Source organism: Glycine max, chromosome 13 (genome assembly GCF_000004515.6).
Source record: "Glycine max cultivar Williams 82 chromosome 13, Glycine_max_v4.0, whole genome shotgun sequence".
Classification (NCBI taxonomy): domain Eukaryota; kingdom Viridiplantae; phylum Streptophyta; class Magnoliopsida; order Fabales; family Fabaceae; genus Glycine; species Glycine max.
This window is the reverse complement of record NC_038249.2, coordinates 43,256,746-43,281,102: the sequence shown is the minus strand read 5'-3', so window position 1 is coordinate 43,281,102 and position 24,357 is coordinate 43,256,746. Positions and strand designations below refer to the sequence as shown.

The 24,357-nt window shown below is 33.0% G+C and overlaps 4 protein-coding genes, 1 long non-coding RNA gene and 1 pseudogene across 7 annotated transcripts; 2 read left to right on the top strand and 4 right to left on the bottom strand.

The window, feature by feature from the left end:
• Positions 1 to 117: 117 nt before the first annotated feature.
• On the bottom strand, positions 118 to 4,023 carry LOC100782460 (nucleosome assembly protein 1;4-like; annotated as a pseudogene). The gene is made up of 11 exons (XR_417778.4): positions 3,896 to 4,023; positions 3,600 to 3,643; positions 3,059 to 3,154; positions 2,440 to 2,532; positions 2,160 to 2,242; positions 2,013 to 2,076; positions 1,740 to 1,924; positions 1,470 to 1,647; positions 1,332 to 1,375; positions 673 to 865; positions 118 to 523 (listed from the first exon to the last, which is right to left on the bottom strand). The product of XR_417778.4 is annotated as a nucleosome assembly protein 1;4-like (transcript).
• A 2,198-nt stretch (positions 4,024 to 6,221) lies between these two features.
• LOC100819155 (disease resistance-like protein DSC1) lies at positions 6,222 to 7,689 on the bottom strand. Its single transcript, XM_006595406.4, has 2 exons — positions 7,672 to 7,689; positions 6,222 to 7,424 (listed from the first exon to the last, which is right to left on the bottom strand). The coding sequence occupies exons 1-2, from the start codon at positions 7,687 to 7,689 to the stop codon at positions 6,222 to 6,224; spliced, it is 1,221 nt and encodes a 406-aa protein (XP_006595469.1).
• A 290-nt stretch (positions 7,690 to 7,979) lies between these two features.
• On the bottom strand, positions 7,980 to 11,509 carry LOC100781928 (glyoxylate/succinic semialdehyde reductase 2, chloroplastic). Its single transcript, XM_003543540.4, has 12 exons — positions 11,239 to 11,509; positions 11,048 to 11,129; positions 10,890 to 10,955; positions 10,650 to 10,725; positions 10,520 to 10,575; positions 10,098 to 10,182; positions 9,878 to 9,938; positions 9,516 to 9,568; positions 9,352 to 9,422; positions 9,181 to 9,253; positions 8,394 to 8,498; positions 7,980 to 8,312 (listed from the first exon to the last, which is right to left on the bottom strand). Exons 1-12 carry the CDS (start codon positions 11,339 to 11,341, stop codon positions 8,142 to 8,144), a joined length of 1,002 nt encoding a protein of 333 aa, XP_003543588.1. The 5' UTR covers positions 11,342 to 11,509; the 3' UTR covers positions 7,980 to 8,141.
• Positions 11,510 to 11,768: 259 nt separating this feature from the next.
• On the top strand, positions 11,769 to 14,699 carry LOC106794279 (uncharacterized). The gene is made up of 2 exons (XR_003263971.2): positions 11,769 to 13,431; positions 14,155 to 14,699. It is a non-coding gene; the product is annotated as an uncharacterized lncRNA (long non-coding RNA).
• A 1,514-nt stretch (positions 14,700 to 16,213) lies between these two features.
• On the top strand, positions 16,214 to 19,170 carry LOC100818080 (heterogeneous nuclear ribonucleoprotein 1). 2 transcript variants are annotated; one of them, XM_003542025.5, is made up of 6 exons: positions 16,214 to 16,485; positions 16,615 to 16,655; positions 17,529 to 17,692; positions 17,783 to 17,885; positions 17,975 to 18,144; positions 18,266 to 19,170. In XM_003542025.5, exons 1-6 carry the CDS (start codon positions 16,367 to 16,369, stop codon positions 18,728 to 18,730), a joined length of 1,062 nt encoding a protein of 353 aa, XP_003542073.1. In that variant the 5' UTR covers positions 16,214 to 16,366; the 3' UTR covers positions 18,731 to 19,170. The 2 variants fall into 2 exon arrangements, with proteins under 2 accessions (XP_003542073.1, XP_040864489.1); XM_041008555.1 differs by having other exon boundaries at positions 16,346 to 16,447.
• A 1,782-nt stretch (positions 19,171 to 20,952) lies between these two features.
• LOC100817023 (coatomer subunit zeta-2) lies at positions 20,953 to 23,731 on the bottom strand. The gene is made up of 6 exons (XM_003542023.5): positions 23,588 to 23,731; positions 22,710 to 22,869; positions 21,888 to 22,035; positions 21,708 to 21,785; positions 21,536 to 21,623; positions 20,953 to 21,251 (listed from the first exon to the last, which is right to left on the bottom strand). Exons 1-6 carry the CDS (start codon positions 23,597 to 23,599, stop codon positions 21,192 to 21,194), a joined length of 546 nt encoding a protein of 181 aa, XP_003542071.1. The 5' UTR covers positions 23,600 to 23,731; the 3' UTR covers positions 20,953 to 21,191.
• Between the last annotated feature and the right edge of the window lie 626 nt (positions 23,732 to 24,357).

Below are 24,357 nucleotides of genomic sequence, written 5' to 3'. Positions count from 1 at the left end.
AGAAATTATACGCAGATCTGTACAGTTTCAAATGCTAATACAAAATGAATAAAACGAGAGAGAAATAAAATCCATCACACAGGACACAGGTCAACCAACCCAGGAAACCCAAGCAGAAGCAGAAAAATGTAAGCAGATCTGTACAGTTTCATATTATAATCCACTATAAATATGAACAACGACACAAATATACTTAGCACTTTACTTTTTCTTTTTTCAGAAAACACTAAAACCAGAGAGAAATAAAATCCAAATAACAGGGCAACTCAAAGAAACCCAAGCAGAGACTTAAAAAAATACCACCGCCAACCCCCAGCCCAATAAAAAAGAGCAGAAAATAATAATAATGATGATAATCATTAAATTGCAAATTATGACTGAAATAACCCAGGCTCTACAGTAATTACTTCTCTGAAACTAAACATATCCAGGTCTGTTTGTACACAGCCAAACACTACTGCTGCTTGCATTCAGGAGGGCGCTCAGTCGGCTGATCCTTACCAGGTTTGACCCTGCCACCACTCTGCAGTTTAGACCGACAAAACATTGCATGTAGTAAGGATACCAGTACCAAACAGTTAAGCAGATGGTTAGCACAAAAATATATAGCTATAATTGTAATCTGATCCAAGAATGAAAAAGAATGTACTGAATTACGGACTCCATCCATACCTTACTCCTGCTCTTCCCTTTCTTTTCCTCCTCTTCCTCCTCCTCCTCCTCCTCATCCTCATCCTCATCCTCATCCTCATCACCTTCTTCATCATCATAATCAACTTCATCTATATCCTCAAAATCACTCTGTGCAGCCTCCCCCGTGAACCATGACACAGCATGAGGAATAATTTTGTCCCGGATTGTAGAACTGCAGTTGCACATCAATAAAAAAATATATCTCAAAACAAAAAAAAAAAAGTAGTGAACAGAACCATAAACAGTCATTTGGTGCCATCCTTAAATGTCAACATTTTCTTCCAAAGGTTAATATCTGTTCATTCTGATCTTTTTCTGGTACAAGAATGGCACAAAAGTAATTGTAGTTTTAAGGACATGAATTCATAATGCTGTGTTTGTACTATAAACAACTTTACACTCAACATGCCAAATTACCTTTCAAGTTCAACACAACTTTTCAGTGCAAACTAACTAAAAAAAGATGAAAAACCAGAGAACAAATAATTAAAAAAAAAAAGCGTTTTCCAACTAGGAACCAGCAGATAATAAATTCACTAAACTCTAATATCATCAAGACCAATGGATAAACCAAAGGTCTTCATCACTTCGATCAAAAGGAATAAGAAATATTGCTCAAGTATTCACTACTGACTTACCCAATGTCATAATCACGTTCCATCAAATTCTGGAGTTCTTCAACCTATCCATGCAAGCATCAAAGACAATCAATGGTCAGCAGCACTCATTTGACAACTTTCCAATAAATACTAGATAAATATAAATCAGAGACGTACAGCATCCTCATCAATATCATCATCATCCTCAGGGACCTCGGGAGGATTGAAAAAGTTGAAGAAACTTTCACATTTTTCTGTTTTTGTGATGGGTTTAGCATTTTTTGATCCTTTCCTTGGCTTCTTCTTAAGAACCTTTTGTGTCAAGCACTTTCCTGGATGCCACTCAATCTCCGTCCTAGAATGTTTAAATATTAAAAATTAAAAATAATATGTGCAGAAAATAAAAACACAAATATAAAGACTTGCAAATTAACAAAAATTACTTACCCTATTGCTTTCTCTAATATAGGGTCATCATCGTCAATCATGTGATATGTTTTTGTCAGCACGGAATTCTTGAAATAAGGATTAGAATCAAAATAAAAATCCAGCTTGAAGCCCTTAGGATCGTCAATTCTACACCACTTGATATCTTTAAGATATTTGAGGGCCCCTTCATCGCGTTCAGTAATCTAATAAAGGGGAAAAGAAAAGTAGATAATTATCCTACAATCATTTCAACAGATGGAAACTAAACACAGCACACACAAATTCCACTACCTCTTCCGCCAGTGTTTCATTAGTCTTCATTGCAGTTAGCCAGAAGTCAGGTACTCCTTTCTCTGAATTAAAGGCCAGTTCAGATAGTATCAAAAGATAATGTACAAGGCTACAATGGAAAAACAGGAGTAAAGTAACTTTCCTTTCTGCAGGTTTGTTGCCTTTCTTCTGGTACTGCTTTCATTTGTAACTCCCTTCAACCTCTACCACCCATTGCCAATCTCATATCTCTATAACCACCAAAACAATTCAAAGACAAGATATTTTGTTACCATTGTGAGGCAAATGTAATTCTGTCTAAAGTTCTATATTAGATCAAATCCCATGAAATTACAAATCCTTTTTGAGCAAGAAATCTCATAAATCAAACAAGATATATGACAAATAAAAAGGTTCATTGCTGATTATCAATGAACAAAATACACACTTTTGAGTAAAGCGGTTCATAGAGCTTCTGGTATTTAGCTTCCAACTGTGATCGCTCCTCTAAAAATTTAGCCTCCACCTCATCATGTTGACTCTGCAAATTGAAAACCAAATCAGATATTCATTTCTACCCCTCATAATGTAAAGATGATAATTATAGCAAGAATTTAGAGGGTCAGGAGTAGAATTTCTGTTACAAATAGAAATTAACTACAAGTGCTACTTAGTATTGAACACAAGGAAACAAGTATATTATCTTGAATGAGCAGCGCAGTTCTATGACATATTTTTGACAGTTGAGAATATTATTCAAACAAATACTCTTTGCTTCTTCGAGATAACAGCACAAAAGCAAATGTCTCCCATTTCTTGTGGGGTTCAAGTAGATAGACAATTCCACAATTTTAATTTTCGACACAAGAATCAAAATTTTAAAAATGAAAGGAAGGAGGGCAATTTAAGCTAAACATTCAGTGGATTAAATTTCAAGATTTGTTATAATTAAAATAACCCGAGTATCCCTATCACTGTGATTGTGAATAAATAATTACAATTAACACAAAGTCCGACACACAGAAATACATGACAATAAGAACCCAGGAGATGGAAGTAGCGCAAACCTGCAGATCTCTGAGAATTTCCACGCGTTGCCTGACTTTGGGTGGCAGTGTCTCCAGGATGTCCACATGTTGCCCAGCCAAGAGCTGGAGCTTGTCCTGCATACACAGTACAATACAACACAATAAATATTGCAAACTCATCAAATTAACAAAACTGACGGGTTTTGTAATCATAGTAGTCATTGAGAAATTCCTTTTGGCATTTGAAAACAGGTTCATCGCCCCATATGAAGAAAAAGATAAAAAAAAAAACCCATTGTAATCGAGTTATTTTTGCACCAACAAAGGCGATTATACAGAGTAATCTCTTTGGGAGGCATAAATACCGCCAAAGTGAGTTTTATCTCTCTCAAGTCAACAAAGCCTTTCTCATAATTAAGTAAGATCAACATGCTTTAAAAAATTAGCTATCTATCACATACGCCGGGGGTTTATCGATCGTAATCAAGTTTTTCTACTACAGACAGAGAAAAGACCATTGAGCGTAAAGTGCTTATAACAATTAGGCAAAGAAAAAACAAGATAAGCGTTATAAAGTTACCTTGAGTGCATTCACGAGACCAGCACGATCCTCAGCACTGAGAGCTGCACACAAAAGCAAACACACTCGAATTTAGACCTAATTTTTAAATCAAGTAGTAACAATTCTGAAGTATATCTATTCACTAGTCCAGAGAGTTACTGAGTCGAATTATTCTTTTCCGAAAAAGAGTAGAATAATCAGACGGCTATAAGTACGAGAGAGAAGATTGGCAACAGTTTGAAGAGTTAAGAACGATAAAAAAAAAATTATCGATAATTTGAAAAGCGTGATTTAAGAATTCCGATTGAAATTACCGGCGGCGGCAGCGGGAAGATCGGAGCCAAGATCGGACATGGCGAAGGAACGTGTTTGGGAAACGAAAACTGCTAACGAGTAGGAGGGAAAAGAAAACGAATGAATAGATATAGAACAGAAGCTCTGAAATCTGACTGTATATTAGTACAGTATATCTTTTGTTTCTTTGCACGCGCGTGAGACCAGCCTAGAGAATCACGCGCTTTTTGGCGCCTCAGCTCAGTTGGACCCGGACCAATAATCGTATATCCTGGCTGGGTTTTTTTACAAATACGAATATTATTTTTATTTTTGATAAAAAAAAAAACATGTCTATGTTTTGGAAATGCTGCACTCCATTATCCATAAAACCATTCAGGAGATTCCCTTAGCATCCTGGATTATTCTTTTCAGAATACGAAGGAAAATTTCCTTACTTTTTTTTTTCAGTACGAGAAAAAAATACTTTGAGAAAATAATCAAGAAAAAAATAATTATACTTACTCGTTGTAACATTAACTGTTGAAATTAAAAAAAAAATCAAATAAATTTTTTAAATGTATTAAGTTTCATTCAAACCCCTAAAATTGATCATTTTTTTATTTTGATCTCTAAAAATAGGTTATTATTATCATTTAAGTTCTTGAAGTAAGAACTAAAATGAAAAAAATAATTAATTTTAGAGAATTAAATGAAATCCTAAAAAGTTGGAGACTTTGAATTTTTCAAGATTATTGTGATAGCAAAATACAATTTGAAAGAGTAAATTCATCATTTACTTATTTATTTTCATGCTCAATAATACAAATTACATTAAATTATAATTTTGATTTTTTTATGAATTTATAATTTTAGTTGAAACATTTATTCTTTTTATTTAAAAAAATTGGAAATTTTGGTTGATCTGTTAATTTTTATGCATTGACTATTAAATCAAACATTGACAAGATGATGTGTAAAAATTTCATCTGCTTTCTTAAAAATACCTCATTTTATATAATTAATTAAATTATTAAGAAAATGAAAAACTATTTAGAACTAACCTAATCAACTTAATTTGTTTAACACGGTTCCTTCTTCCTTCTTTCTCCGAGATAAACGCGTGAGGTAAATCAGTGGTCAGCGACTTCCGTTTTACTGGACGTGAGAGTCACACCGTTTTGGAGCCTATGAGAGAGGAAAGGATGAAGTAGAGAAGTTGTTCCCCCAATTTAGGGTTCAAATGACCAAAGACATTTTGAGCTTTGGCTTATAATGTAATATAAAATTTGTCGTATAAACTTAGCTCATTAATTTCAAAATTTTGTGTTGTGCTTGCAGTTTGTGCATCAAATTTGTCTTCTAAAACTAGCTCATTAGTTTTGCAAGCCACGGTTTGAGCATAAGCTATATCCTTCAATTGTGTATTTGCTTTTTTGTTTTATATATTTTTGAGAGCGGAGGTCCTTGGGTTTGTGCGAAATTGCAACATAAATGACTTGCAGTAACAAGGCCTGCGAAGGTGAGGGAGTGAAATTAAGAGAACTGAAATTGCAATTTAGCTTAAAAATTATTTGATTAAAATATATTTTTATCTTATGTCTTTTTTTCTTAATAAAAATCTCTGTCTTTTTAATAAAAATAATTTTGGTCCAATAAAAGATTGATTTTGATATTTTATCTTTAAATTGGATCGATGTTTTCCTTCCACTAGACTGAAACTAACAACGTTAGTGTTTTATATACTAATTAATTTACCATACCGACATTTTTAACAGTTACTATAATATTTAAAATCATAAAAAATAAAAGAGAAGATGAGCAAAGCATGTGCGTGAAGGGTTTATCGATTTGAATAATTTTTTTTTATTGATTAATTGATTTATCAAATCAATACAGTGGAAAATAAGATGATTTCGTTAAAGTATATGTGAGAATCGAACATTTTTATTTCGTAGGTTTTACAAAATTCAATTTATTGAGGGGTTCAAGTATTCTCTTCTATGTAAGTAACATTAAAAAAAAGTTTCATTTTGATAAAAAAAATAAATTGAGTCAAGTTTCTAGGGCAGGGGAACTTGTTTTATGCAGTGAAGTGAGAAAGATGATCTCTTTTAGTAATTTGATAAAATTAAATTATTATAAGAGTTTTTGAATCGCCACTATTATTAAAAGAATAAAAGCTTCACACACACACACAATATAAAAGAATTCTCAGGTCTCTTAAATTAGCAACCAACGTTCGCCCTTGTCAAATTTGGACCATATTCAATTGAAAATGAAGTGCATCATTCAACACTTGAAAAGGAACCTCTTCTATCCAATAGAATACATATCAAGAAATGGTAGGTTTACCTTTCAAGAGAATCACAGGAACAGGATATCTTTCAACTCTTGTGTTGCATTCTTCCAAGTTCCAATTTGATGGTGTGGAAAGATCAGTTTCTTACATACCTGTTTTGGAGCGAGTGTTGCTTCCTTACTTGACATTTTAGTTGCCATAGATTGCAATGTCATTTCCAACTCCAATTCCATCTGTTTAAAGAAATTGTCACATTCTGTGTCATATACTGGACACACTCCGCACCCATTAACCATAATATCGATCCGCTTTTCCCAAATACTTCCAGTTTTAGCAAAGAATTCAAATGAAATCTTTGGATTATAACTTGCCATAAGTTCTTCAATGCTTTCACTTTCACATTCTTGGTTTTTCAGACAGCATTTTTCATCATACCACAGACACACATGGTCGGAGAAAAATTCACAGGCATGTATGCTAGACCAATTATCCATGTGCCCACGTGTGACCCTTTCACCAACACCGGTTTCCATGTAACAGTCACATCCAATATAGTTGTCGTTTGAAGTGAACTGATCAACAATAACACAAAAGATGAAACCCATGATCTTGGAACATGGAACAGAAGAAGAGAGATCAACAGTTACTGAAGCCTGTGTAGTCCTATACACGAACCACTCTGGAACCTCACTTCCAGGGTAGATAAAATCAACTGGACCACCAAGAAACTTGATTGAGTTGGTTCCAATTGTTGAAAATTGATCATATGCCACTTTCTTTATGTTCACATAAGCATTTACTCCAATAGCACTGAGTGAATGTTGATCCAATTTTACACAATTTTGGAATGTCGTGTGTAACTTGTATGCATGTAGCATTTCAACAGCACTCAAAGTGAACATTACAGTCTCCAAGGATGAACAGTTAATGGCATATAGCTCTTTTATGGACTGTGGAAGCTCTGGCAGAGAATAAAGCCTTCTGCAATCACTCAAGTCAAGCTTTTCCAGCTTTGAAAGATGCTTGATGCTTGCAGAGACACTCTCAATATCTGTTCCTTTTAGTAACAACTCACGCAATGATGATAGGAGGTTGATGTTGTCTGGAATTTCAAACAAGTTACGGCATTCTTCCAACTTCAATGTTTCCAAAGACTTTAAACCATTAACTAGGATATGAAGATTTGATGCATCAAGTTGTGTGCAGCCATAAATATGAAGACGTCGAAGTGATCTTAGGGCCAATATGGAGTGAGTAAATAAAATTAACTAACATTCTTATTCTGTTGTAAACATTTTTTTTTTTTTTTATATTTCCTTATATTCCAATATGGAGTGAGTAAAGGTCTGCATTGATTGACAACACATTATGCAGTGCAACCAAATAAAATTATGAGAGTTGTGTGAAGTTTGAAGTGCAGATTAGGGCCCTCATATTCTTTTAAACTTTAGACAAATAATTGAAAGTTTCAAGGTGATGGCGCATTTTTAGACCTTCAGCCATCACCCATTTTACGAAAGTGAGGGTAGCCATGTTTGATGTTTCCCCGGAAGTGAAACACTCTGATTATGTCTTGCACTCCCCTCACCCCGTTTCAAATAAATGAAACCTACTTTTATGCAAAGAGAGTAACTAACTACGAAATATATAGGAAAACTTGAACATCCCATACACTGAGAATTTTTTTACTACTTACTTAGTATTACGTGTGTAACCTGGGCTGTACATTTTAATCCCCTTGAGAAGTAGGTATGCTATGCGTGGACATCCAATGAAAAAGGGTTAAGAGGAGAACATCTATACGAGATGTTCATTGAAAACAATTTTTAACCAAAAATTTTACAACATTGGAAAAATATTCAAATATATTTCTACAATTCAGGGAATGAATTTAAATGGTCAAGCCTCACAATGTACGTCTATATTTGATTCATATCACCTAGCTTACTACGGTTTTCAACTTCAACTTGTCTCTCATAAGAATGTCACTTGGTTTCCGAGTGCTGAAATTTGGATTTTAATGCTTCAATGACAGCTGAAAAATCCTGATCACTAAGGCCATTGGATTTTGCAACTTTATATAACTCATTAGCAGCTGATGCAATCGGAGTAGGTTGGGAAACAGACTCTGCTAACCCCAAGGCTAGTCTTAGATCCTGTCACAAATAATTTTGTGTGAGCTAGCAAAATTAATCATGTCTAAAAGTTATAAAACAGGAATGTGAACATTCACACACCTTCTGCTGATGCTTTAGAGGGAACGCAGTTGGATAAAGCGACTGTATCATGGAAGGACCTTTGGTTGAGTACATTGGAGCACTAATGGCACCCTGTGAAACTACCTGCAAAATTGCCATTTCATAAAGGATCTACCAAATTTTTTTCAAGTACCCATGACATGTACTTCCTTATAAACAACAATGAAGATGAATCTTTTAACATCAAAGAAAGACAAATTGAGGGGAAATAGTTCTCCTAGGATTAGGAGTAATGTGAACAAACAAGTGTAACCAGGAAAAAATATAGTGAAAATAAAATTATTAATATAAAAAATTCTGTAATTGTCTATGACATGTTTTCACTTATCATAATTTTCATCCAGTAAATAATTCTCCGTGATTCATCATATTAGGGTAAGAAGTTAATGTTGTTTGTTCGCTACAAAATTTACTGCAGTCCAAAGAGATGGATGAAGGACTCAACAGGCTTTAATAATGAAACGCCCTGCAAATCCACACACACACATTAAAAGCAAATTTTAGCTAGAAAAGCCCCAAATTACATTGACTATTCTTCCAACTGTTGGACTAATCTTCCAACTGTGGGATGATCATCTGGATCTAAATTAGAAACAAGTGGAACATTTTTGCCACAAAAAAACTCAAAATACTTTTATTAGTATCAGTCTATCTGATGAAAAGTAGAATGCACAAGAATCCATGACATCAATATGAAATCTAGGGAAATGTTTCGTAGACCATATCGGGTGGGTTTTATTTCATGGAATCAGAAATAGCCAATTACCTGCACTAGCACATCTGGATCAAGCCCAACTTTCTCGCTGAGAAGTAAGCCTTCAGAAAAGGATGCCATCATACTATAAATAATTGGAAAATAAATAAAGAAATAGTGTCACCTTAACCATTATTGCAACGATAAGTATCAGCAAGGCAGGAGACAGATTATAAGAGAGACCTGCCCATGATCATATTGACAACAAGTTTCATTGCAGCTCCATTTCCAACATCACCAAGATAAAATTTAGACTGCATAGAAGCATAAAACATGCATGAACTAATTCTTTGTTTTGCCAGAATGATTAGAGAATTTCATTTAAATAAAGGACTAGATATATGTACTTTCCCCATGATGTCCAAGAGAGAACCAACTGCTTCATAAAGATTTTTGTCCCCTGAAATATATTATACACAATGCCTCAGTTTCAAGTGCTCAATACTCCGGTGAGAATACAGTCTGAATGCATTCACAATGGTAGAGTTAATTATGCAAATGGGAGCTATAAAGGGGGAAAAATTCTTTACAGTATGACCTGTTTATAAGTTCATATATTAAATAGCTGCAGCTACCTTGTATGGGAATAGATGCTGTAACTTACATGACTTCACATCTCAGCCCAAATTTTCTTGTAAAAAATTAAATATCCCTTCAACAACACTTTTCCCGTGCCAAATTGAATAAGCAGTTGAATAAGAATATTCACCTGCTGTAAGAAATATCAATTGTCCATCTTCTGCTGGCTTTTTTGATCCGGAAACTGGAGCCTGTGGGTACATAGAAATGGCTTCATAGGTGTTACAACTTACAAAACCATTCATCTAACTATCTGACTAATGCAATGCATAATTGCATATCCTAATTACACAGCACCTTGTATATGCCATAAAGAATAGATATGGATTGAAAACTATAAACAACTGCACCTCCAAAAATAAGGCTCCAGTGGATTTCATGTGCCCATTAATCAATTTAGAAGTGTCCCCATCAACAGTTGAAACATCCACATATCTGAAAATAGATAAGGCATTGAGCTTGCCATCAGACTAAGATCTGTTTTTCATTTTGCTATTTAAAAAAGTAAACAATCAAATAGGCGCGTGGCTTACAGATATTGGTAATATGATGAACCAAGATATGCAATATCTTGAAAACTATGGATAGACTAAAATCAAAGTAGATATAACAATTTTGAATGGAAAGATGATAAGGAATGAGGAGAATCAAAGAGGGAGAGATTTCATTTTGTGACATAGAAAAGAGTCTATTGATTTCAAATGCCATCATCTGAAGCAATATGCAAGAAAGTGAAGAAAAAATTTAAAACTTTTTAGTTTAAATATGGCACCCTTTCCCTGGACCCATTCCATTTGCAGCCCCATGCTTCCCGCAAGCGACATCCACCTGATACGGAACAAAGTGAATCAGCTTAGACACTAATATATAGTCATAAAAAAACTAGAGCAAAATATACGCACTGCACTTTGAGGATCAGCGAGCATGGCAAAGGTGACATCACAAGATGCTGCTACTTCCTCAGGAGATGGTTTATATCTGCAGAAACAAAAAAAAAAAAAAAAAACATTGGCTTTAAAACACACATTGAAATTTAACGGTTTAGTTCTTCTCCTAATGTGTCCTTTCAAATGCAAGTATTATCCAGAGATGCACAACTACTTAATTATAGTACTTATGTAGCTGAATTTGAAGAACTTTACTTTGCTCCGAGGCTGATTAGAGGGTCACACTTGCTCTTGGTCCTATTCCAAACAGTGAGATCAACACTACAACAAGGAATGTTAATTAATTAGAACAAAAATTGAAAAAATGCATTGAGAAAGTAAGATGATAAGTTGAGGCAGGCGTAGATACCGACCCAGCTTTAAGGAGATTGTGGGCCATTGGGGAGCCCATGATTCCGAGGCCCAAAAAGCCAATCCGCGCCGGTGGCTCAGTGACTGAAAGCAGGGCACAGAGAGACTGTGATTAATGGTTGAATTGAATTGGTGCAATGCTTATACCATTGTATTGCACATAACCGTAATTGAAAGGAATAGTAAAACTTACCGGCTTGAGCTCGAGGCGAAACATATGATGAAATGGGAGCAGAGAAGCCCTTCATAATCATGACGGGTGAAAGGTTCAAGTGACAGCAAAACGTGGAACGCATCAACACAGATTGCACTTCACCTACACCACACCACACCCAGGAGCTTCACTCTCAACTCCCAACACCCAGTAGCATTACAGATAAGAGGGACAAAGATTTTTTTTTTTTTTTTTCATAGCTCTATCCTTTTCATCTCTTTTTTACCTCATTTTTTTTCTTCTTCTTTTTTGCTTAAGATTTTCATTTTCTCCCCCAAAGTTTCATAATATTGTGAATTTTACCTTCTAATTTATTTCCGCAAATTTTGTCTCTCAATTTAGGAAACATTGTAATTTTTTTTCCTTCAGTTAGAAAAGTCGTTACAAAATATTGTATGTGATAAAATTTACTAAATTTAATAAATCAGGAGTCAAAATTTGCAAGAAAATGATTGAAAAACAATACATTTTAAGTTTTTTATTTTTTTTTTAATTTAGTTTTACTTTTATCTCCTTCTACCCTTACAACCAAAATGAGGTACATGCTATCCATTTTTCTTAAATATTATTATTGAGAAAGAAAAGTATGACTGTTATATTATGGGATTTTGTTTCCAAAAATTCTTTTCTATTTCTTTTTTAAAATATCTTGTTTGATAAAATAATATTTTATTAGTATTTAAGCAGGGGAATATTACGGGAAAGACAGGGTAAAAATGGAATTTTGATTGATGGACGCCGCTAGACGTTGGGTGTTTACATTTTTTTCGCCAATTTAGAAGAATTTCTGGGTTGCGGAAAATCAAAGCATGGAGGTGGAAGTTGAAGTTCAAGGTGAAGATGGTTCCAAAACGGCACTGGGAAAGGATGAGAAAACAGTGTTTGGACGAGGCTGTGGGTTCAACACCGAAGACCGCACAGTGTCTCGTCGCCACGTGTCCTTCGAACTCGAACATTCAGACTCAGAGGGTTTCATTCCAAGCCATCGGGAAGAACCCCTTTTGGGTGTACGACGGAGAAGCGCTTAGACTCTTCAGAAAGTTCGACATGGGTCACTTGCAACTCGGAAACCGTTTCTGCTTCTCTCCCAACACACCACTTTGGTTCACTCTCAACAACATTCAACCTCAGCCTCAACTTAACCTTGACTAAATTCACGTTTCGGAAATCGATCCCGTTAAAGGTATTATTATTGCCTTTCTTTTTCATCTTTCAATTTTGTTGCATTTCTCGTGTGAATTTGGTTGCTTGCTTGCGCTGTAAATATGGGTACTTTTTCAGAGCAACATTGTGTAATGTACTATATGATTTGAAATTAAAATTGTATTTTTGCTAGTTTGTGAAGATTATATGAGTTGCGAGTGCTTGTGTAACCTTCCAATGGTAGTATAATTTAAATATGATTACATGTTTTTTTTTTTTGAGCTCACAGTGGTTTTTTTGAGCATGACTGATGAATATGTGAATCCATTTGAAGATATCATGATACTGGTAAATAGTGTATACACTGACAATCTAAATGAATATGTGAATCCTTTTGATGAATATGTGTTGACTTTTACTGTTTTACAATGATTACCTTGAAAAGTCATGCTTGTGATTTTTGATTGGATGATCATGTAAAAAATTTAGGCTAATAGTGCATAGAAATTAAATTCTTGTGATGTGATTTGAAAATGCATAGTTTGGTTTTCTTGTGATGGGGCACGAGTTTGACCACTATCCCAAGGGGATGATTCGGAATGCGAAGAATTGGAAGTGGTTCCTTCAGGAACCTAGGAAGGATAGTGAGGATGAGGAAGATGTTGAGAAGGAGAGGAGGAAAATGACGGGAAAGCAAAAAAATGGGTAAGGTGAATGAAGATGACGAGTGGACTGGTGAAAGTGATCATAAGAACCTTGTTGCCAATATGCGGAAAGGTAAGCTGCCCAGGTACTCCACAAGGTCAAAAGACAGTAAAGGAGGTATCAAAGATACCAAAGCTAGTAAAAATTCTAAACTAAAGAAAGCGACTAGTGTTGATGAAACTGGTGAAGAAGTAGATGATGATGATGAGACACTAGGAGGCTTCATTGTTGCTGATGAAGGTGATGATAAGGAAGAGGAAAATGATGAAGAAGAGGAAGAGTTTGAAGATGATGATGATGATGAATTGGATGATTAATGCCAAGGTTAGCAACATGAATGTTGATCAAGTTGGTTTATTTAGCTAAATAAACATGTTCAAACTTGAAGTTAGGATTACATATTTAAATAAGTTCCTCCCTCTGACTTTATAGGATTGATGCTAATAGTTTGCAAATAACTCACTCACTTTTTTTATATTTTAAATAAGTGACTTAAAAACTTCTTTATAAAAATTTCACCATTTTCATTTTCAAATTTCTATCTTCTAATCTTAATAGTAAAAAAATTTATAATAAACTTTTTTATTTTTTATATTTACATTTTTTATTTTCTTTATAAAAATAACTCACACACTCACTTTTATTTTATTTATTTCATCTTTTTAAGCATAAAAATGTTTTTTAAATTTAAAGTAATAGATTTAAAAGTAACTTAGGAAGAGTTTTTAAAAAGAAATAAAATAACCAAGTTATAATCAAATGAAACAAGCAAGGTTCAAGCTTTGAAAATTTAGCTAAACACAAATTTATAATTATACTTTGAAAGAAGTAAAACTTTGCTTGTTGGCAGAATCTTTTCTAACATGCTCCGTCTGCCAAATGGTGCATGGAAACACCCTTGTAATTTGAACATATGGTCTGCCAAAAAATTTAAACAGGTATCTGTGTAAGAAAAAACAATTTATGAATTTGGTCTTAAAATGTTTAATTGGTTTTTGTTGTTATTTAAGATTAAGTTCTTATCTTGTATATATGTGTTTATATCAGTCTCAATGGAGCAAATCCACACCGAAACATGTAACCCATCTCTGTCTCAGACATCATCAAACCAGGAGCTATGATAGTAAAACATCCCTGAAGGACGACAATTGGAGCTTCCGAGAAGCCAAATGATTGTGGCCAAATCCACAACACCACCAATGCTTCCCTGAAGAGAGTTTAATTCAGTAAGTGTATTCGTGCAGTCATGCAGGTGCATCTTCACAAGCATTTCTTGGCATGTTAGGTTCAGCCAAGCTTGAGATTTTGATAGCACAAGTGGAAGTGGGTATCAAAAGCAAGAGGGACGTGACTGAGTTCATGTACCTCCAAATGTACAAACAAATCCAAACACTGCAAGAAAGAACATATGGGTCTCTGGAACAAACATTTTTTCTTCGGCCCTGAGGTTTTCTTGTTTTCTATTTTAATATATGGAAATTGTGGGGGTGTGGGTAAGAAAAAAGGTGCAACCATGCACCCTTTTGAGTATAGTGCATTGTAGAATTGTTGCTTGTTTCCTTATTTAAAAGTCTCATGTTTAGTGATCTAAATTCTTCACTACGGCTTATTAACTTATTTATAGTGGGCTTTACAGGTTAGTAACTTTTTAATCTAATGATAAACTCACTTAAGAACTTAAAATGAGTTTCACATATTAAATAGATATTAAAATCAAATTAAAAATAAATAATTTTAAACATATATTTATATTCCTCTAAAAAAACATATTTATATTAAAATAAATTAGAATAATTTGCTTCATATAATTAAAGATGTTTATATTCAACTAGTTTAAAATTGTGAATGTTCATGGGATTATCCGCTCGTCTCATTAAGCAGCATGTAAAAAAATTATTTATTTTAACTTTGCGTATTTATTAAGTTATCTATTTTTAATTCGTAGTGGGGTTTAGCCATCCCTAAATGGAATAAATATTTGACAAGTTACAAATTTAAAAATTTCCTTGTTTTTTTAGTGAAGTATATGTAAATTCTTTATAACTGACGTTCCTTACCTTAGATTGAGATAATAAGTTTTCCTTTAAAATTTTGTCATCAAAAATACTTTTTACTGTTATCATTTTTTTGTGATTTATTAAAAAAAACATTTGCTTCGTTAATATGAAGTCACATGATATAGATGAAAATTATTAATATGTAAAATATGTTCATACCTTTTTTATGAATAATATGTGTGATAACTATTACTATAATTATTCAAAAGTAATTTTTTATATCCAATTTTTTTTATTAAAAAACATTTTTTTTAAAATTATTTTATTGTAATTTTTTAGAGAAAAGTTCTTCTATTAGATTCAAATAACTTAAAAATCACTTTTAAAATAAACATATTAATTATAATTATAATTATAATGACGAATGAGACATAAAAAATAGCTTCTAAACTGGAGCTATTTTCAACAAGTGGTTTTATGAAATTTTCTTGAATAAAAATACTTTTAAAGTTATTATCACTTTTATTGAGATATGCGTCTTGTCCTAATCTCATATAATAAACATTTAATTTAATTTTTTAAAATTATTTTAATCTTATTTCTTCAAATATATATTTTAATTTTAAATTTAATTTGATTGACATTTGTTCAAAAAAAATCTAGATTGTTTCAAACCACTTTTTTCTATCTTAATCTTTGATTTGTTTAATCTCTTATCTCTTTTCTTCTTTATTTTTAAATTAAATTCGAATATATTTTTAATTTTTATCAATAATTAAAAAAAATATTATATTTCACTACAAATTTTTATTATAAATTAGAAATATTTATTTACTATGAATTTTAATTAAAACATAATTTAAATATTTAAAATATTTATTTATTATAAATTTTAATTATAAAATAAACATTTCTCATATGTATTTGGAATACTAAAATAATAATTTAAATATACACCAGTACAAATTGACCCAAAATTTACTTGGCAAAGAGATATGTTTTTTTCTCCTCTCTTTATTAAAAAAAAAAAAGTACGACGACGTTTTACTCAAAATGATTATGACGGTAGGGTCGAATTTTCTGTTGATAAACTTAGCGGTAGCGGGGAAGGGAATAATAGGTTTCAAAATCATAACCGAACGCTTCTACTCCTAGACTTGTAGGGTTTTTTGACTCTTACATCAATTTGTTATTTTATTTTGTATCGTAGCATAGCATGCACTGTTTTTGGCGTTGTAGGGTTAGAGAATAGTTAAACGCTGATGGATTACTATTATGTTTCTCAACACTCGCAATTGGAATCCGAGGCTGATGCCTACAATGTTGATGTCAATGATGAGCACGTAAAACCCTCCTTCAATCGTCGTGATTCCTTTTCAGGGTTAGTTAGATTTGTAGTGTGTATTAGTACATGCGTTTTGAGGAGAAAGGGGTTTTGCAACGTTCTTTTTCTTTGCATTGTTTTGGGCTCCAGAATTTCTCCTCTGACAATTTTATTTTTTTGTCTTAGGAAACTCTTCGTTGGAGGAATTTCTTGGGAGACTTCTCAAGGTATTCTCACTTCTTCTTCTCCTTAAATTCAATCTTCCCCTGTTGGACTAGATAATTTGTTCTAAAGCTTGTTCTTAAATTATTGACAACTTTCTACTCAATGCTCGCTTGATATCTTAATTGGGTGCTGCAATCCAATGGAGTATTTAACGCATAGTTACTGATCTTGGATAGCGGCAGCAGCCGATCCTAGTTATTAGAATCTTATGATTCATGTTTTTTATTCAATTCGGCAAGCTATTGATTCATATCATAAGAGGAATCTTGGATTGCTGAATCTTATGACCCATGAATGAATTGAATTGGTGCAATTTCGTATCATCCATACAGATCAACTGATTCTACAATTCATTTTTTTTTTCACCATTTCTTATTAAAGAAATTGAAATGCCATATAAGCTTAGATCATTAAATGAAATTTATCTCTCACTCATTCAATGCATGCTCACTTGCACATGATCATTTGTTTTTGCTGCTGATGGTTTCATGGTGAATTTTTATACTACTTTCAAGAGTATCTGAAGTACTGATTAGCCCTACTTAGTTGAAGCTGAATATGGGCATGGCCTCTTATTTATCTTGGTTGTTGAATATATCTTGAAGTTTATTATCTGGTGCAAAATGTTATTAAGGTTGAAATGTGGATCAGAGTGTGTGCAGTTTTTTTTTCCTCACTCTTGATTGATTTATGCCATATATGCAAATCAAGGTCAATTTCTTTGGCATCTGTTATTCTGTTTGTTCATTCATTTTTTGATGTTCACTTGTATATGTCCTAACCAAAAGTGAAAGATACAATAATAATATAGTGGAAGATGAAATCCATGCTGCTTTTTTCTATATAATTTTCTCATTCTATAATTTTTTTGTCAGAGTCATTTTTTAATTACTTCAGCAAATATGGAGAAGTAACTGATTCAGTGATAATGACAAATAAACTTTCTGGAAGGCCACGGGGGTTTGGCTTTGTAACATTTGCCAATTCAGCTGTTGCAGATGAAGTTTTGGCACAGGAACATACCATTGATCACAGAGTGGTAACTTCTTGTTTCAAAATGTAGATGTAGGCTCAAACATTGTAGTAGTGCATCTTGCCCCTGATGACAAATTCAATTTTGTTTTATTAGGTTGAAGTGAAGAGGACAGTCCCAAGGGAGGACGTGGATGTTACTGGAGTATTCAAAACAAAGAAGATATTTGTTGGGGGAATAGCCCAGTTTTTCACTGATGGTATAGCGAATCCACCACCGTTATTTTTCTTTGGTTATATTAGAATTTGTGTATTCTGTCTTCTGACTAATGGATTCTGTACATTGTAGATGAGTTGAGGGAATACTTTTCACCTTATGGCAATGTTATTGAGTGCCAAATCATGCTAGATCACAACACTGGGCGATCTAGAGGCTTTGGATTTGTCACTTTTGATGATGAAGATTCAGTTGAAAAGGTTTTTTCAGTGGGAAAAATACATGAAATTGGAGGCAAGCAGGTTAGTGAAACTGTTGAAATTAAATTTAAAATATTCTTATTGTACTGCACAGAAGCTGATGCTATTTATTTGTTTATTGTTTATTCTTTTCGATACCCTTGTCTGACTATAAATCATTTAGGTTGAGATTAAAAGGGCTGAGCCCAAAAGATCTGGAGTTGATTACTGCAACACCTCACGAAAGTCATACGGTGGTTTTGGCAATGAAATGGATGGACATGGTGGAAATAGTTCTAGAAATCGTAATCATGGAAAAAGAGGTGGACAGTATACAGGTTCTGGAATGAACGGAGCATATGGTCATTTTGATGGGAGTTTTGGGGGAAGTGCTGCCACTGTTTATGGTGGCTATTGTGGATATGGCTATGAATTTGGATATGGTGGGCCAATGTATTGCTTTGGTGGTTATGGACTCAATTCCTATGGTAATCCTGGGGGTTATGGTAGCGGCATTACTTCCTATGGAGATGTTAATGCATATGGAAGAGCTGGTAGTTTCAATGGCAGTGGTGGCTATGACAGCAGCAAAGTGGCTGAGAAGGGTGATGGTCCTACAACCGGAAGGTACCATCCTTACTGGAAGTGATTTGCTATTGAAAGTCAGCAGTCTTCAGTTCCACCCCTCAGGTTTACTCCAGATATCGTTCGTTCGGATCAAAAGTTGGAAAACGAAAAGTATATATATATTGTATCTAATGGGTTTTGCAAAACTTTCTTGGAATTTCTTTGATAAGGACTAGGCTGATTTCTAGAAGCGTCATATATTGGAAGATCCCTAGACACTGGTAAATTAGCTACCAAAAGTCCAAAATCACACAAATACACCTAAATTTCTCGCTGCAACTATGTTAATTGTTAAGTGTCAGGTTTATTTAAAATCCTTTCGGTGGACATATGGGTATACTAGAGCCAAGACGAGCTGAACATCACTTGTTCTAACTACTAGGTTTAAAGGGAATTTGTTTGATATGATCTAATTTAGGAATAAACGTATATATTCTGTATATATTTAAATACTTTTTCGAATTGTGTTTCTATACTATTCTGGTTGAAATATTTGCATATTTTTGCATCTAGAACTTGTTCTTTACTTTTGTCTACATTTGTTTAGATATTAACAACCAGGCCGTGTACTTTACTCAATTCGTATACCACAACCCCTTCCTTGGAGGATTTATAGTCCTTCATGATTTATTGATACCACAATTGAAGTGCTAATAATTAAACAAGTATTTTTAATATTATATAATTTTATAATATATTAAATTAAACTAACACAATAATAACTGAGTTCCAAGGAGTTTTAATTCTAATGCAAGTTGTTGTGGTTTCAATTTGTTCAACTGATAGAATGGAAAATTATTTGGGAGTTTCGAAATACGCTTAAGTTTAAGGAGATTGTGATTACGCTGTATTTGATGAAGACGACAATGTGGAATTGTGTCGTTCGCATTGTTCATCATGCTTGTAATTATGATCATCACATTACACTGATATCCACTGTACTATCTTTGACTCTATGTTAGAGTTTCAATTAGTAATGCTCTTGATTGGTTGGTCCTTCAAAGTTTTCTTCATTGTGGTATTTGTTACAGGATTTATCAAAATATGGTCTCATACAAAACTGGTTACTTACAAAGAACAAAGATTGATCAGAATGTATCATTTATTACTAATATATGAGAAAGAAAAAGAAAAATTAAAAATATTAACAAAAGAAAATATGTTTTTAAGTTTATATTTGTTTTAAATTTTTTGGGTGTAGATTATATCTCTAATTTTATCCACAAAATTAATAATAATTAGTTGTTAAATTTATTATTTAGTAAGTATTTATCCATAAGAAGTCAAATACTTAAATAATTATGTAAAAAAAATTGGCCTCCTTTATTACACTCATGGATATGCCCGGATTACATATCAAATGTGAGAAATAGAACTTAAAAACATTGTTGAGTGAAGATGTTTATTTTTCGAGACTTTGTATTTTTTCTTTACAGGTGATCGTTGTTTTATTTAGGATTTAGGGTAGGCAAATATAACTTTAAACATATAATTCAAATAATGGCAAGTCATTATATAGTGACTTTGTGGAAAGATTTTTTTTTTTTTTATCAAAGTGACTTTGTGGAAAATATAATAACATTTACCCTTTTTTTTAAAAAAAAGGGCATGATGAACGTCAAATAAAATTCAAATCATGCTTTCAACATTGCAGGTGGAGACTATTATAGGAGGTTGTCACGAACTTTTTTTATGTTTATATGGAAGATAAACCATACACCCTATTATTTTATAATCATGCAATTTATAGTTGTAATATTTTTTTATTAAAATTTTTTAAATATGTTTATTATTTACAAATATATTGTAGAATAAATAAACCAATGCTTTGGGCACTTTTAAATATGTCAGTTTGCTGTGTGTTTCGTTATTAACTTTTTCACTCTTGTTTGAGGCAAAATATAAGATGCATATATGTTTACCAACTTTTTAACTTTTCATCTTTTGGCTCAATTATATTTTAGTTTCTCGCATAATTTTGGTTTTTAATATTTTTTATTTAATCCTCGACTCTTTTTTTTAAAAAAAAAAATTGTTACAATAAAATTCTTCTGGTATGTGGCTAAAGCCCGACGTAGTGTAGCCGTAGCACCTATCTCCGAGTTAGGCTGTATGATTATAAAATAGATGATATGATTGTGAATAATTTATCAATTTGATTGTCCTATTTAATGAGGGGAATATAAGAAAATTGCGAACAGGATTAAATGGAAAGAAGTAAAATTAGACAAACATAAGAGTGAATTAGACAACCCCATTTTTTTGGGGGGTTAACTGGTTATTTAGGATAAATAAATCCTTTTCAGTATTCAAAAAATAATAACAGGAATAATAATGAATAAAAAAATCAGCGTTGAATATGATATGAAACTCATATCGCAGTATCTCACAACAAATGAGAAGATAAAACATTAAAACAACTGTGTAGATAATAAATAAAAAAAAGACTCTAGAATATAACGAAGCTCCTTTGCAGGCGAACTTTATTTTAGAAGGGTTCTTGTCAAATGTTCTCTAGCTGTAGCCCAGGCTTGAGTTAGTGTCTGCAGTATTAGAATTTTAGTATCAGATTGATGATCAAAGCAATATGTTGATCTTATCCAAAAATTAGTCCTTAAAGTATCAAAATTGATTTTTCCACAATAAAAGTACCCTAACGAAAATGTGTTACATAACAACAGTTTAGGGCCCGCAAAAGTAAGTTTAGTATGGGGAATAAATGTAGGAACCTCAGGTCTACATGGCAAGCTATGTGTTTCTGTAATGTAAACTGAAACAATAAGCATACATTAGTGAAAGAGACAAAACAGAAAGAGTGTTGCATTACCTGCTCAGACAGGGGGGATTCAGCACCATCCATGCTATGGGAGGTAACTTTTTCAGCAATAAGTGGTCCATTTGTTTCAAGTATCATCCTTCAAGGGAGGAAATATTTAGAAAATAGATCAAAACTTTTACGCAATGCAAATAACAAACTGTAACTAATAACAGATGCATACCCTCCATCAACAATCTCATCAAGGCATAAAAGAATGAGGTCCAAGTTTTCCAGCGCCTCTCTTTTGTCAACATTGTTCCTGTAAATGGCACAAAAAAAAAATATACAAGACAGAAGAAGCATGATGAAGAAAAGTGCATCTAAATTTAAAATCCAGATAGCAAAATTCGACCTAAAATACCTCAAGAGAAGCGTGATTGCATCAAAGAAACCCTGAAGAACTGAAGCTAAAATGATCTCATTTGCATCATCGCCACCAGTGACAAAGAAATGGAGATCTTGTACAAATTTGTAAATAATGATATTGTTGTCGAGTAATGTGATCTCAGCTGTAGATAATGCGAAACAATATACCAGTTACGAAAGAAACAGGACTATTATATGATATTGTTGGATGCATATTGATAATTTGATATTGATCAAAAAGGAAAAAGCGGAAAAATCAAGCCTGATGTCGATAGAATTGTTTTTATCATGTGTTAGAAGTTAGAATTAAATTGAAGACTAATGATACCTTCTGTGATTGACTAATCAACATCTCAACCTAATTGTTTTTTAAATAATATATACCAAAGGGTTCGACCAAAAGATTACATATTTGATAGAACTGTTGCGCTTCATGAAAACACTTTCAAACTCAAGGCTAATTAAATTTTGATATTTTTTAAACAGGTACTTGAAACTGAAATATGCATAACATTAGTATCCTACAAAAAAAGTATCTATCAATTCAACATCAAGAATTATGTCAGACAGGTATAACCAACCCTAGGAAATACTAGCATCCTCGGACCCCAAATAAAATTGAGTCCTGATTTTTTAACACCCACAAATATAAAACACCCAATTAATACCCTTATGTTCTGTACATCTTTCTCTTCCTATCAAATCATATCACCTATCATACTTCATCTTGTCTCTCTTTCTTTTCTCTCTCACTGGCTGTCAAAAAATCTTTATGACTTGATACTTTGATAAGTGCCTGGCAAACTGTGATGCTTACCTTCTGTTCGAGCATTTGTCTTAACAGTCTTACTAAACACAAACTTCTCAAAAGCGATCTTTGAGTTGTTGGTTGGCCAGTCGTCTGAAAAATACTTGACTGCCACACGCTTTCCCTCTGAGTCTAGAAGAAGAATATTCTTTATCGACGGACATGAGCCCTTAAACAAATATCATTAAAAGATCAATTTATTATACAGAATTCCAATAAGATTTAATCATTTTACCACATCATCTCATTCATTAAGGAAGGTGCAACACTTTTTTTTTTCAGTTTGATAATTGTTCTCCTTCATAGACACAGAACAATAAATTTTATAATACATGTTAGCACATGGTTATTGCATTGGACATTACACAAACCGTACAAAATCATCCCAAGCTAAACAGAGTATTCTCTTAATGAAGGAGAATCAAATTAAGACTTGCAGCATTCCAATTGAAACTAAAGAAGAGAAAAATGAATCTATTTATCTTGTTACCAATTATCTAAGCACACAGCATCAATAGCAATGCTTTCAGAAACGCAGATATAGAATAATAAATTGATGTTGGTAATGTTTATGAGCAAATACTGAGAATAGAACGTCTTCAACAGAAATAGATATAAATCTCGAATTCACAGATATATCATTGTTCAAATTCCGAATCACTAGCCGATCCGTGTACTAATGAAGAAAAAAAAGGAGAAGATTCAACCTTTGACGGATCAATGAAAATAAATAATGTCAAAGAGTTGAAACTATTAAGTAGCAGATGTATTGGTAATTTTCAGGTATTGCATTGTGATTGTGATTGAGTGCAACGAAGAGCAGCATGAGATATATGGCACGAAAGTTGTCAGAAGTTGAGCGAAAAGAGAGATAGAGAGAAACTTACATAAGACGCCATTTCCGAGAAATAGAATCAGTTACAGAGTGCGGGACTCTATATATAGTAATTCAGATTTGATTTGAATCGATCAGAGACAAAGACAAGGGCAATTTGGTAATAGTATAATGATCTACTTTTCACCTGAATGTGTGTGCTCAAACCAACTAACGCTGAAAACTTCAAATGAAAATGTTTTTCTTTTTAAAACAAATATTAAATATCGTAAATCGTTGGAGGGGGTGTCAATTTCACCAGCTTAACGCAGTTGGCCCACTTTGTTGTGGCTTTTATTAAGTACACAAACTAACTCATAATGGGTTTACAGTTTTGCTTTGGGTAAAAGAAAGGGCCCAAAAGAACAACATTAAACAAGAATTCATAGAACATCACGCAAAATCTTATTTTATTTTTCAAAACTGATAATTTCAATGTATAATATTGAAATGAATTTCGATAATTTAAAAAAAATGATAATGATAACAATTAATTACAATATTTTTTAACTTGCAAAGTTGATCCACTCTACAGTCTTGAGATCAGGTTAAAACGCACTAATTCATTGGTGGATGAGAAGAAGATAGGAACTGAAATGCAAAGGCTGGGTGGCTCCACCCCAAGAAACGAAGATAAACCTGTTAATGACGTGGACTAGACTAAACTAGACCTTGTACATGCATGTTAACTTCAATTTTTCGCTTGGTAATTTGTTTGGATTTACTAGTGCATCACTTAACGGAGGGCATGGTTACTTCGTATTTTGTTTTATTTTAGTGAAG